This window comes from Taudactylus pleione, unplaced genomic scaffold (assembly GCF_031769625.1).
Source record: "Taudactylus pleione unplaced genomic scaffold, aTauple2 ptg000851l, whole genome shotgun sequence".
Lineage (NCBI taxonomy): Eukaryota > Metazoa > Chordata > Amphibia > Anura > Myobatrachidae > Taudactylus > Taudactylus pleione.
This window is the reverse complement of record NW_028285253.1, coordinates 179,444-193,153: the sequence shown is the minus strand read 5'-3', so window position 1 is coordinate 193,153 and position 13,710 is coordinate 179,444. Positions and strand designations below refer to the sequence as shown.

The window sequence follows — 13,710 nt, the reverse complement described above, 5'->3', positions numbered from 1 at the left end:
CTGTTCACAGACTATAGACCTCATGAAAAGAGCACATATAGTAAAAGGAAGAGTAATGACAAAGCAACACAGATCTTATAGGTTACATTGTGAGGACTTCGCATCTGTAAACATGGTTCCATGAACCTATATTTGCAGCAAACACCATAAAAAGTCACATTTTATATCAATAAGTAATATTGGGAGGAGAGAAAAAAAAAAGGTAAAAAACACTACAAGTTGTGAAAAACCAAAAGTACATGGGCACATTTAGAGAAGAGTGAACAACCTGAGTTAAGGTATTCATTTATTCAGTGGGGGCCGATAATGTTGACATAACTCAAAGCGATATTAATAATTTACACATGCTCACAATAGGTTAGTGCTACTTTGTATTATCTGTAAATGTTATAACACGTTTCCTTAAAAAGAAACATCTTGGTTTCCCTACTGCACTCGCTATTCCTCCAACTCTGCTTGTTTTATTTTAAGAGTCAGACTTTGTGGACAAGTGAAGAATACTGAGCAATACTTGGTTGCAATAGTATTAGCTAAATTAAAGCAAATGAATGTTCTAAAAAGACTGAACTTGAGAGAAAGAAAGCAGAGGTGCAGATATCAGAGGGAAAAATTTGAGAATACTTCATAAGGACCCCCACGGAAAATGGAAGGTTCATTATTACAGGTCAGTAATGCTTTCTGCTCATTTTTCTCAAGGAAGTGTTAGGCATAATTATTCCGTTTTCCCTGCCCTTATTTTTCTATAACAATCAGGAATCAGCCATTACTAAAGGAGGTCAGCTTTTGTAAGTCTCTGTCATACAGTGTTTATACTGCACCTCTAAGGCCAGGTAAGCAAATATGTGATTTGGGGCCTGATGTAGCAGAGGTCCCAGGGAAGCTTTTTTATACAGATTCCCAATGTTCAGGAATCTGCACATGCACCAAACCTGTACTGTTTATGTGCAGTACAGGTCTGTGATATCGCTCAGTTTGGCAGCAAAGAGTCAGTGATTGACAGTCTGCTGCTGTTCCAGGGTGGGGGTGGCGCGATGGGCTCCGCTTCTGAAAACAGAAGCGGGTCGCTGCCATTGTGGGGGATTTACAAGGGCAGGATCTCAGTCGGCTGATGGAGATTTCCTGGCCTCATTTTAGCATCTGCAGCGGGTGGCTTGCATGACCCCATGGGCCACTTAGTCGACTGATGCTCTGATGTTGCGTTCTAAGATGCAAATTGCATCAGTAATACATGCAGAAGGCATGACATCTCCTGCTGCATTACCATATTACCATATTAGAAGTTGTGATAGCTAGTGCAACCCCTGCTGAATCAGGCCCTTAGACCAAAAACATGCATTATGTAACAGCTTAGCAGCAAAATAGAAATACTTACAGTGTAACAGCAATACTCATGGACAACTATTCGGCTAGCAAAAGTCTCGTTGTGAGCTTCAATGTGCAGAGTGCGGTCTCGTCTGTTTAAGGAATTTTTCTGGATGAAGTATACAAAGTCTACTCCTGCGATCTATAAAACATGAGGAGGATCGGTTAACAAATAAAAAGCACACCTGTCATACGTTTAAATGTACTGCACGTGTTCATGTAGAGTATCAACTCGAAGTTGCCAGGAGGAGGAAAATGGGAGGAGAAGAAACAGTGCACAAAAACCCAAACCTAAGGACTAAGGGCCTGATTCAGAGATGGACGGTATTACCCAGACGGATGTGCAATACCGTCCATCTAAAATGCTAAATGCTGCAGAAGACGTCTGAAGAGATGAGACTCCTCCTGTCAGCATCTGCAATCCCAGCACTGCGACCAAGATCACGATTTTCCCTGGGAATGGCCAGCTGTGTAAGCCTCAGCTTGCGCAGGCTGGCCGGCTCCTGGCTGCTTGTGAGGTCAGGAAGTCTGCGTCCACCCTGGCTTTAGTACGCCCAGAAAACGGGGCTACGCGCCCCCGTTTCCGGGAACGCAGGCTGTCCTGGCCACCATGTTGACCCCCAAACTCTTCTGCCCATCATACAGAAGCTTTGGGGAACAGTGTGCGAGATAGCAAGTGCAGATTCCCAAAACATAAGAGATGTGCGCTAACCATCTGGCTAGCGTACATCTCCGAATCAGCTCCTAAGTACAAGCAATCTATTAATGTGGGTACGGGTGGAACTTACAGTTTCTATATCTGGGGATATCAGGTATTTTAGGTAGTCAGAAGGAAGCAGGAGGTTTCCCAACGCAACTATTTTCTATTTAATGCTACAAAGCTTGTTTACACTGAATTGTTACACATTCAAAAAGACTTTTCGCCCAAAAATGTAGACAGAAGTACAGCCATCCCAATCCCTAACATGCAGAGAAAGAGAATTGATAATTATATTTCATGATATTTATTTCTACACAATTTTTATAAGTTTTTGGGGGACTCCATGGCAACCAATCTAATACATTTAAATTCTTGACTGAAAAAGAAAAAGGTTTGAGTATCTTGTTGTCTATAAAATAACTTAATGGATGAGGAGTGAAATATTACAAACAAAGATAAAGTGAAAGATCAGAAAAACATGAATTAAATCATAACTTTTTTTTTATCTTTTATTTCACATTCTAATTTTTAGATTTGCTCATTATCAAGGAAGATATCTTGCAGAAAGAAAAGTGGTTTAAGGGTAAAATGTATAATAAGATTTGTGATTTTAATAATGTTTCTTAGCATGCAAAAAACCAAGACGATAGGTAATATTTAAATCATCAGCAGCACGGATGGTGTAATGGTTAGCATTGCTGCCTCACAGCACTGAGGTTGTTGGTTCGATGTATTGTCTCTCCCTGTGCTTGCATGGGTTTCCTCCGGGTACTCCCCCCGCAATCCAAAAATATACTGGTAGGTTAATTGGCTCCGGACAAACAAATGAATCCTAGTGTGTGCGTGTGTGTGTGCATGTGTGCATGTGGTAGGGACTATAGATTGTAAGCTCCACTGGGGCAGGGACTAATGTGAATGGACAAATATTCTTTGTGAAGTGCTGCAGAATGTGTGTTTTATATAAATAACTGGTAATAATAAAAAAAATCATCAGAAAAAAAAAGTACTAACAGTTGCAATTTTTAGGCAAACTAAGCAACAAATTCCAATTTTTTTCCAAAGACACCAGCCAAGAAAAAGATTGTATTATTTATGTGATCCTTTTTAGATCCATACTAATTTTTTGCCCCTTTTGCAGATTGTACACCTATGTAACTTTAGGCCTACACATATATAATTGTTTATTTGTATGGTATCACAAAACTCTGTAGCTCCAGAAAGTCAGCTACAAATCATGCACATAAAAACAGAACAACTACAGACAAGGCTGGCAAAGGAGGTGCAATCGGCTCAAGCTATAATTTCCATTAGGAGTTTGTGGCATGTGTACACTTGTTGTAATTCCACTTGCCGATAGAAGAATCAGTATGTTTATTTTATTTAACAACAGTTTCTTATATAGCGCAGCATATTCCATTACGCTTTACAATTGGAAACATTTATAGAACAAAACAGGGTAATAACAGACAGACCGAGGTAAATGCCCCCATACACTGCACGATATAGGTACTATATCGTGCAGTGTGCAGTGTATGGGCACGATATCGTACCTGATATCGTACTGCGCGCTCCCGCGGGGTCGTACATCGCATCCCCAGGTCTTCCTGCAAAACCATCTGACCTGGGATGCGATGTACAATCCCATTCAGATGAAGGATGAGGAAGCAGGCATATCGTGCGGTCTGCAGGGACTGCACGATTGCCGGCGGTGACAGCACAATCTGTCTGCTGACGGATCGGCAGTCGCCCTACACGGTGCATCACACTCTGTAAGGTGACGTTAAGAGGGCCCTGCTTGCAAGCTTACAATCTATAGGGCAAGCTTACAATCTATAGTATGTCATTGAATGGCACAAGGGTGTTGAAGAATATATTTCCTTTTAAAGAAAGTGAAATGAGGAAGTCAGAAGTCTGTTACCCAGAAAAGGAGTGCTTCATTTACATATCGTCACTGGGGAGATCTTTAGATTATTTCCCATTTCTTCTCATTACCTAGGAGAAGCCATGTCTCTCAAACACGTACAGACCAAAAAAGATTTCCTGTATTTACAAAATAAATAGCGTGTCTATGGTGAAAACTCTGTTTCTGCTCTAAACCATGTCACTCGCTAAAGGCAAAGCAGAAGTCTGATCTCCTAAAATGGAGGGCTAGTTTTGCATATTGTTCACAAGACGTTGCATAAACATCTAAATTATTGGCCGTATGTATAAATGCAAGTCTGTAGAAAAGGGGCTCTACATTTAAGCCTGTGCTTAGATCACTTTACGGTGATAGGGATTCAATTAGAAGTACTAACTGTGTATGGAAAGAAAAGGCTGAGAAGGCCAAAATATACAGGCTTGAGAATGGCAAAACCAGGGAATGTGAGGTTAGGGAGAAGAGTGGTACTGTAAGTGAAAGGTAGACAAATTGAGTTAATACTTGTAACAGAACGCAAAGGCTGAACAAAATGAGAGTTACAGTAAGAATTTACCTTTGTTAACTCTTTCTTCAAAGTCCATAGGGTCCACAGGGAGACCTTGGGGTGTAGGTGATGGATCTGGATCCCGGGCACCACGCAGTTAAAGCTTTCAGCTCCCTATAGCCCACCCCCAAGCCAGAGGCACCTCAGTTGGTAAGAAGCCAAAGGCCGGAGGAGGATAAGAGAGCAGGAAGACTGGAACACTCAAGAATCACACTCACAGAGAAGGAGACTGGAAACCGGTGACCAGTGAGATCGCCCATATGAAGCCAGGTGCGTCAGTGCAGGTGCCCTGTGGACCCTATGGACTTCGAAGAAATAGATAAGTCCTTACCATAACTCATTTTCTTCTTCAGGGTCCATAGGCTCTGCAGGGAGACCTTGGGGATGTCCCAAAGCAGTTCTTTTAAGGGTGGGGATGCTCCTGCGGTGAGAGGAGAATCCGGCGCCCAAAGTAAACATCCTGAGAGGCGAAGGTGTCAAATGCATAGAATCTTTGAAAGATCTGAATGGAAGATCACGTGGCTGCCTTACAAAGCTGAACAGCCGAGGTGCCACGGCAAACCACCCACGAGGGGCCCGCAGACTGAGTAGAATGAGCCTTAACAGAAGCCGGAAAAGGCAAGCCTGCCTGTGTGTAAGCCTCTGAGATAGTCATACGAAGCCATCTAGCCAATGTTTGCTTATTGGCTGGCCATCCCTTCTTGTGAAATCCGAAGGGAACTGGTATGGTCCACATAAATCTTGAGAGCATGTACCACATTCAATGATGAGAGGTTTGGTGATTGAAAGGCCGGTACTATAATTTCCTGATTAATATGGAAATTAGAAACAACCTTCGGAAGGAACTCAGGGCGAGTGCGAAGCACAGCCCTGGGGAAATATCAGAAAGGGGGGACAATCAGAGAGCGCCCCCAATTCTGACACCCTCCTGGCAGATGCAATTGCCAGAAGAAAAAGTCTTAGCCGTTAACCACTTCAATTCCACCAAATCTAGTGGTTCAAATGGAGGACCCTGGAGGACCCGAAGAACTACTGCCAAATCTGAAGGAGCCACAGGGTGAGACAAAGGGAGGTTGAATCTGGAGAACACCCTAGAGAAAGGTGTGGATATCCGGAAGCGGAGCAATTCTGCGCTGGAAACACACTGATAGTGCAGAGACATGTACTTTCAGTGAGGCCAGGCATAGGCCTAGGTCCAATCCAGCTTGGAGGAAAGCCAGTATTCTGGAAATACGAAATACTTGAGGGTCATAATCTCTTGTACGACACCACTGGAAATAGGTATGCCACACTTTGTGGTAGATCCTGGGGGAGGTAGGTTTATAGGCTCTAATCATCGTGTTGATGACAGAGCTAGAAGATCCTTTGAACCTTAGGAGGGAAGCCTCAAGAGCCACGCCATCAAAGACAGACGATCCAGGTCCGTGTAAAGGCAAGGACTCTGAGACAACAGGTCCGGACGTTGAGGCAGCAGGAACGGAGTGTCAATGGAGAGAGTTTGAAGATATGAGTACCAATGATGTCTGGGCCAAGGTGGAGTTACCAGCACGACAGTGCCTCAGTCTGCTTGCTTGAACTTCTGAAGAACCAAAAGGAAGCATGGATAGTGGAGGAAATCAGTACGCAAACTGGAAGATCCATGTCACTGACAGAGCATCCACCAAGCTTGCTTCGGCATCCCTTGTTCTGGGCCCATACACTGGTAACTTGTGATCATGTCGGGGGGCTATGAGGTTCACCTCTGGGAGGCCCCATTTGTCCACTAGGAGTTGAAACACCTCTTGGTGAAAAGACCATTCCCCTGGATGCACTTCGTGACGGCTGAGGAAGTCTGCTTCCCAATTGAGAACTCCAGGAATAAACACTGCCGAAATGGCCGGGAGGTGGCACACTGCCCATGTCAGAATGCAGAAAACTTCTGTCATTGCTGCCCGAAATCGAGTGCATCAGACGGTTGATGTAAGCCACTGTGGTGGCGTTGTCGGTCTGAACCTGCACGGCTTTTCTGTGATGAATGTGTTTTGCCATCATGAGGGCCCTGTACACAGCCCAAAGTTACAATATGTTGATTGGAAGGATTGCTTCGACTGCTGTCCAACAGCCCTGAAATGAGTGCGGACCGGTCACTGCACCCCAGCACCAGACTGGCGTCCGTTGTTGGAAGTACCCAGTCCAGGATCCAAAAGGGGAGACCTATTGTTAGATGAGAGGTCAGTAGCCACCAAGACAGACAGGCGCGGAGAGCGTACCATCGCCCGATGGGGTAATCCGTTCCACCTGGAGAGAATCAGCCCCTGTAGAGCCTCGAGTAGAACGGAGCATATTCCACCATGGATCACCGAGTGGACAGACACGGGGCGCCTGCTGAGGCATCTGCGAACCCGCATCTGTAGCGAGGAGATCTTGTTTGGAGTTAGGAAGATCCTTTGCTGACGAGAATCCAGAAGGGCTCCCAAATTAACCATCCTCTGTGAGGGAACTTGGAAGGACTTTTCCCCAATTGATCAACCACCCGTGCGCTTGTAGACAAGCAATCATCAGTCGTAGGTGGTGATGAAGCACCTCTGGAGAACCTGCCAACAAGAGGAGGTTGTCCAGATATGGCAGAAGCCGGATACCCCGACTCCGCAGATGGGCCGTTATGACAGCCATAACTTTGGTAAAGACCCTTGGAGCCGTGGATAGGCTAAAGGGCAATGCCCAAATCTGGAAGTGTTGCAGAATAGCAAAACGCAGATAACACTGATGAGAAGGCGTTATGGGGACATGTAGGTATGCATCCTGAATGTCCAGTGATACCATGTAATCCCCAGGTTCCATAGCCAGTATGATGGATCGTAAGGTTTCCATCCTGAAACTGGGCACCCTGAGGAACTTGTTAAGAGATTTGAGGTTGAGGATAGGCCGATGGGACCCATTTGGCTTCTGAACCAGAAACAGAGTAGAATAATAAACAGTCCCTCGTTGAGATAGGGGAACTGGTACAATTACCCCTGCTTTCAGCAAGGACTGTATGGCTGTTCGCAGCTGAAAGGCCTTGTCCTCGTCCGAAGGAGGGCTTGTGCAGAAAAACTGGTGGGGAAGCCTTTGACTGAATCAGAGGGCATATTCCCCGAGAGACCACTTCTTTTACCCAAGCGTCCTTGGTGGTGTGACACCAGCACTCGGTGAACTGAAGAAGTCGGCCTCCCTCAATGGGATCCCCCATCCTATCACGGAGAAGTGTTTATCCTCTGGTTTGGAAGTAGGGCATCTGGTGCTCCAGGCCTGTTTCTTAGGCTTGGCATTCGATTTGGCAGCTGACTGCCTAAGGAAAGACTGACCTTTGGGCTTTCCCTGGGAATGAAAGGAAGAGGTCCTAGACTTTGAGGGCGCAGATGCTGATGGCAGAAATACAGACTTAGATTTTGCCGATCTTGTCCAGGTCCGGGCCAAACAATATCTCCCCATTGTAGGGCAAGGCCTCCAGGCCCTTCTTAGAGTCAGCATCTGCCCTCCAGGAGCGCAGCCACAGGAAGCGTAGAGCAGACACAGCTGCAGTCGAGACTCTGGAGGTCAGTAGACTAGCACCCAAAGCAGCCACATCTCTAATGTGACCAACCATGGACCTCTAAGCCTCAGGAACCTCCACAAGGAAAGAGTCCTCCATAACATTAGCCCAACTCTCTAACACCTTGGCCATCCATGAGATAGCCATGGACGGACAGGCAACAGCTCCTGGGAGAGAGTAAATAGATTTCAGGCACGTCTCCACCTTCCTATCCATAGGAAGGAAGAAATGGAAGGCATTTGAAATGAAACAAACAAGATGCGCTTTAACTACAGATTTTCAGATTTCATTTGAGGATAATTACATCCAAATCAGGTAAACGGTGTAGGAATTACAATGGTTTCTATATGTGTCTCCCACTTTTTAAGGGGCCAAAAGTAATGGGACAAACTAAACAATGAGTTCTGAAGCATTTGACTGAATAGGAGCATATAATATTGCCCGAAAAACTTCAGAATTCATTCTGCTGCTTTTGTCAGCAGACACATCATCAATAAATACAAGGGAACCAGTTCCATTGGCAGCCATACATGCCCACGCCATGACACTACCACCACCATGCTTCACTGATGAGGTGGTATGTTTTGGATCATGAGCAGTTCCTTTCCTTCTCCATACTCTTCTCTTCCCATCACTCTGGTACAAGTTGATCTTTGTCTCATCTGTCCATAGGATGTTGTTCCAGAACTGTAATGGCTTTTTTAGATGTTGTTTGGCAAACTCTAATCTGGTCTTCCTGTTTTTGAGGCTCACCAATGGTTTACATCTTGTGGTGAACCCTCTATATTCACTCTTGTGAAGTCTTCTCTTGATTGTTGACTTTGACACATATACACCTACCTCCTGGAGAGTGTTCTTGATTTGGCCAACTGTTGTGAAGGGGTTTTTCTTCACCAGGGAAATAATTCTTCTGTCATCCACCACAGTTGTTTTCCGTGGTCTTCTGAGTCTTTTGGTGTTGCTGAGCTCTCTGGTGCGTTTTTTCTTTTTAAGAATGTTCCAAACAGTTGATTTGGCCACACCTAATGTGTATGCTATCTCTCTGATGGGTTTGTTTTGATTTTCCAGCTTAATGATGGCTTGCTTCACTGATAGTGACAGCTCTTTGGATCTCATATTGAGAGTTGACAGCAACTGATTCCAAATGCAAATGTCACACCTAGAATCAACTCCAGACCTTTTACCTGCTTAATTGATAATGAAATATCGAGGGAATAGCCCACACCTGTCCATGAAATAGCTTTTGAGTTGATAGTCCAATTACTTTTGGCCCCTTAAAAAGTGGGAGGCACATATAGAAACCATTGTAATTCCTACACCGTTCACCTAATTTGAATGTAATTACCCTCAAATTAAATCTGAAAGTCTGCAGTTAAAGCACATCTTGTTTGTTTCATTTCAAAGCCATTGTGGTGGTGAATAGAGGCCAAAATATGAAAATTGTCCCAATATTTATGCACCTGACACACACATATATATATATATATATATAAGGGAGCGCTACACAGGTCCTGACTGACACTAGGATTCCCTGCAGGGACCCGCTTTTCATTTATCCAATTTACTAGACCAAATAAAATATGGCACCATGCAGCACACAACCGTATGTGACAGACTTCACAAATATTACCATATATATATATATATATATATATATATATATATATATATATATATATATATATATTATATATGTGAGGTACAAGAACCACCTTAACTACACCTGCATTAGGGTAGATAGCAAAGGAAAGGGATAGATATAGTAGGGAAAAATAAACACTGACTGTCAGGGCTAGCATAAGTCACATTATGCAGAAAATATACTGCAATTTGGCACTATAATCAACTGCCCAGATTCAGTGTCTGGGAAGGCTATAGCGCTGCATACACTAACCCAAGGGAGAGGTATGCAGGGGGACTGGACCACGCACTATCCTGGAAGATCTGCTATGCACCATTCCAAGAAATTGGGCGCTGCGCTCTCTGAAGATAGTTACAAAATACTAATAAAATCATAAAATAAAATAGCTTAGGGGCTGCTAAGCAGCCCCCCTGCGTTAACGGTTACCCGACTCCGTCCGGGCACCAACTAAAACTGAGGTGCCTCTGGCTCGGGGTATAGGGAGGATGGACTGGTGCATCCTGGGAGCTGAAAGCTTCAACTGCGTGGTGCCCGGGATCCAGATCCATCACCTACACCCCAAGGTCTCCCTGTGGAGCCTATGGACCCTGAAGAACAAATATTGCGTAGTAGTAACCATGACAAACTAGTAACAGAGAAGCTAGAAGACAGAGCCAATATCAGAGTGTGACAAACTTTAATATGTTTTTGTATCTACATTCGTTGTTGAAAAATAGTAGACTCACCTTTTTGAGCAGTCGTGGAGCATCAACATCCAGCTTGCAACGTCTCTCCACAACATGAACTGCTCCATCTTCACTGATGTATTCATTCATGATATCACTGCCAACAAACATGGGGATGAGATGGCAAATGGGGAAACGACGTTCATACGCCTGCAGAATGGAGAGGGGAAAACCATGAGTAAGGTGTGCGGAATTACCATATCTTAGAGATACAGGTAAAAATTTGGGACAATACACACAGGGAGAAAACATTGGTGGTTCATAAGAATGTCAGCATATTGCCATGGTTCGGCATGTCATGGCATAACCATCAGGGAACCCATCTGTTCTGTAAGAAGATATGAAATAGTACAATCTTTGGCAACCATCTCCTTATGAAAGCAATATGCTACAAAATATACAGAAATTAAACACAGATGGCGTAATAGTTAGCATACTGCCTCAGAGCACTGAGGTTGTTGGTTCGATTCCGACCACGGCCCTACCTGTGTGGAGTTTGTATATTCTCCCTGTGCTTGCATGGGTTTCCTCCAGATACTCCGGTTTCCTCCCAAAAATATACTGGTAGGTTAATTGGCTCATAACAAAAATTTACCCTAGTGTGTGTGCGCACATGTGATAGGGAACATAGCTTATAAGCTCCACCGAGGCAGGAAGTGATGTGAATGACCAAATATCCTCTGGAGAGCACTGCAGAATATGCACGCTATATAAATTACTGGTAATAAATAAAACCGCAGTTTAATCCATCCACAACAGCATGTACATTTCTTCATACATCCTTTTCAAAGCTCTCCACTACCATAAAGGAAAAAAACTATTCAACACACCAGTTGACAAATAAGACATTTTAAAATTTATAAGTGTATATGCAAAATACCATAATATGACAACAGCCCAGATATGTAAAATATATTGCACTACGGTTTTATTCCTAATCAGTTTACCAGGTAAAAATAAAAATGCAATGAGATATCTTGTTTTAAAGTCCTGTTATTTACTACATTGCAACCTGCATCCTTTAATTATCAGCTATTTGAGACCCAAAAGGTGAAGAAGTGGTGCTGGACCCTGAAATGTTGATTCAATACACCAGTTTTTTACAATGATTAAGAGATGATTGGAGTGTCACCTTTATTTCTTTGATGTATTAGGGGACATATTCCCCAGAAGGGCACCTAAGCAAGGTAAAGCCAGGTTCCAGCTGCCTCCAGAGTGCTGGATTGTTGGATAGAGAAAATATAATATATATATATATATATATATATATATATATATATATATATATATATATATATATACACACACAGTACCAGTCAAAAGTTTGGACACACCTTCTCATTCAATGGTTTTTGTTTATTTAAATTCTTTTCAACATAGGTTAATACTGAAGACATCAAAACTATGAAAAAACATATATGGAATTAGGTTGTAAACAAAAAAAAGTGTTAAATTAAAATGTGTTTTATATTTTAGATTCCTTAAAGTAGCCCCCTTTTGAATTAATGACAGCTTTGCACACACTCTTGGCATTCTCTCAACCAGATTCATGAGGTAGTCTCCTGGAATGGTTTTGAATTAACAGGTGTGCCTTGTCAAGAGACAATCTGTGGAATTACCACTATTTGACTACTGTTGTAATCCATATTAATGGCACCAACCACTCAAGTCAGTAAAGAGAAACGACAGTCCATCATTACTTTAAGACATGAAGGTCAGCTGATGAGGATACATTCAAAGTTCTTCAAATTTTCCGCAAGTGCAGTTGCAAAAACCATCAAACGCTATGATGAAACTGGCTCTCATTAGGACCGCCCCAGGAAAGGAAGACCAAGAGTTACCTCTGCTGCAGAGGATATATTCATTAGAGTTACCTGCCTCAGAAACCACTACTTAACAGCACCTCAGATTAGAGACCACAAAGTCGTCAGACAAATCTCAACATCAACTGTTCAGAGGAGACTGCGTGAATCAGCCCTTCATGGTCATATTGCTGCGAAGAAGCCACTACTGAGGATGAACAACAAGAAGAGAATTGTTTGGGCCAAGAAAAATAAAAAATGGACATTAGACCAGTTGAAATCTGTACTTTGGTCTGATAAATCCAAATTTGAGATTTTTGGTTCCAACCGCCGTGTCTTTGTGAGACACAGAGAATAGTAAAAAAAAGTAATATGAATAGATTAAAACTTTTTATTTTTTTAGGTTTTAGAATATAAGGGGTAAGGTGTTATTTTTCAACCTCCAATAATATTTAAATACAACCAATAAATACAAACATACATAGAACTCAATATAGTTCACTGCCAATTTTTGTTAATACAGGCAAAAAGGCGATTGTTGTAAGTGATTAGATTCAACACATTATATACAGTATATCTATTACTGATCATTCAAAAAACATCCCGTTATTGAAAATAGTGGCAGAAAAACCTTCCTTCTAATTTTGAAAAAATATCAGATGAACATACAGTATCTACATAGATTCTAGTATACTTGGAGTATTTTGTCAGATGGTTTATCCTGCATACATACTGTTATAGGAGATCGTAGTACTAAATGGATACAATGATATCTTGCAACATGTTGCAAATGCAGTTGCTCAAGAGCTAGCAGAGAGCAAATTAGTACCAATATGTTGTAGCATGTTGCAATGCAGAAGCTCAAGAGCTGGTAGAAAGACAATTGTTATTCATGTAGCAAGAAAAAAAAAAACGAAAAACAAATCCCTACAGTTTGTTTTTTTCACTCAGTGGATAGTACATAGTCCTGCCGAAATAAATATATTACATGAAATTAATCAGCAGTAGAGATATACTTGGGTCTCAAAACTGGTAATGCAGAGTGCATTGTAGCAACTACCTAATAAAAGTGGTTACTACAATGCACTCTGCATTACCAGTTTTGAGACCCAAATATATCTCTACTGCTGATTAATTTCATGTAATATATTTATTTTACAACTGTAGGGATTTGTTTTTCTGTTTTTTTCTTGCTACATGAATAACAATTGTCTCTCTGCTAGCTCTTGAGCAACTGTATTTGCAACATGTTGCAAGATATTGGTACTAAATGGATACAATGATATCTCCTATAACAGTATGTATGCAGGATAAACCATCTGACAAAATACTCCTTCAAGTATACTAGAATCTATGTAGATATGTTAATCTGATATTTTATCAAAATTAGAAGAAAGGTTTTTTCTGGCATTATTTTCAATAACAAGGGAGAAAGAGAGGGAGGGGAGGAGGGGAGAGGGAGTC

General features: G+C 42.3%; 1 protein-coding gene across 1 annotated transcript in view; it reads right to left on the bottom strand.

The window, feature by feature from the left end:
- SEC14L1 (SEC14 like lipid binding 1) overlaps positions 1-13,710 on the bottom strand; it is a 71,640-nt gene that overhangs the window by 20,554 nt on the left and 37,376 nt on the right. Inside the window, exons 4-5 of the mRNA XM_088458799.1 lie at positions 10,445-10,594; positions 1,373-1,504 (exon numbers count right to left, since the gene is read on the bottom strand). Coding sequence (XP_088314925.1) covers positions 1,373-1,504; positions 10,445-10,594 — 282 coding nt within the window. The remainder of the gene's footprint in view (positions 1-1,372; positions 1,505-10,444; positions 10,595-13,710) is intronic.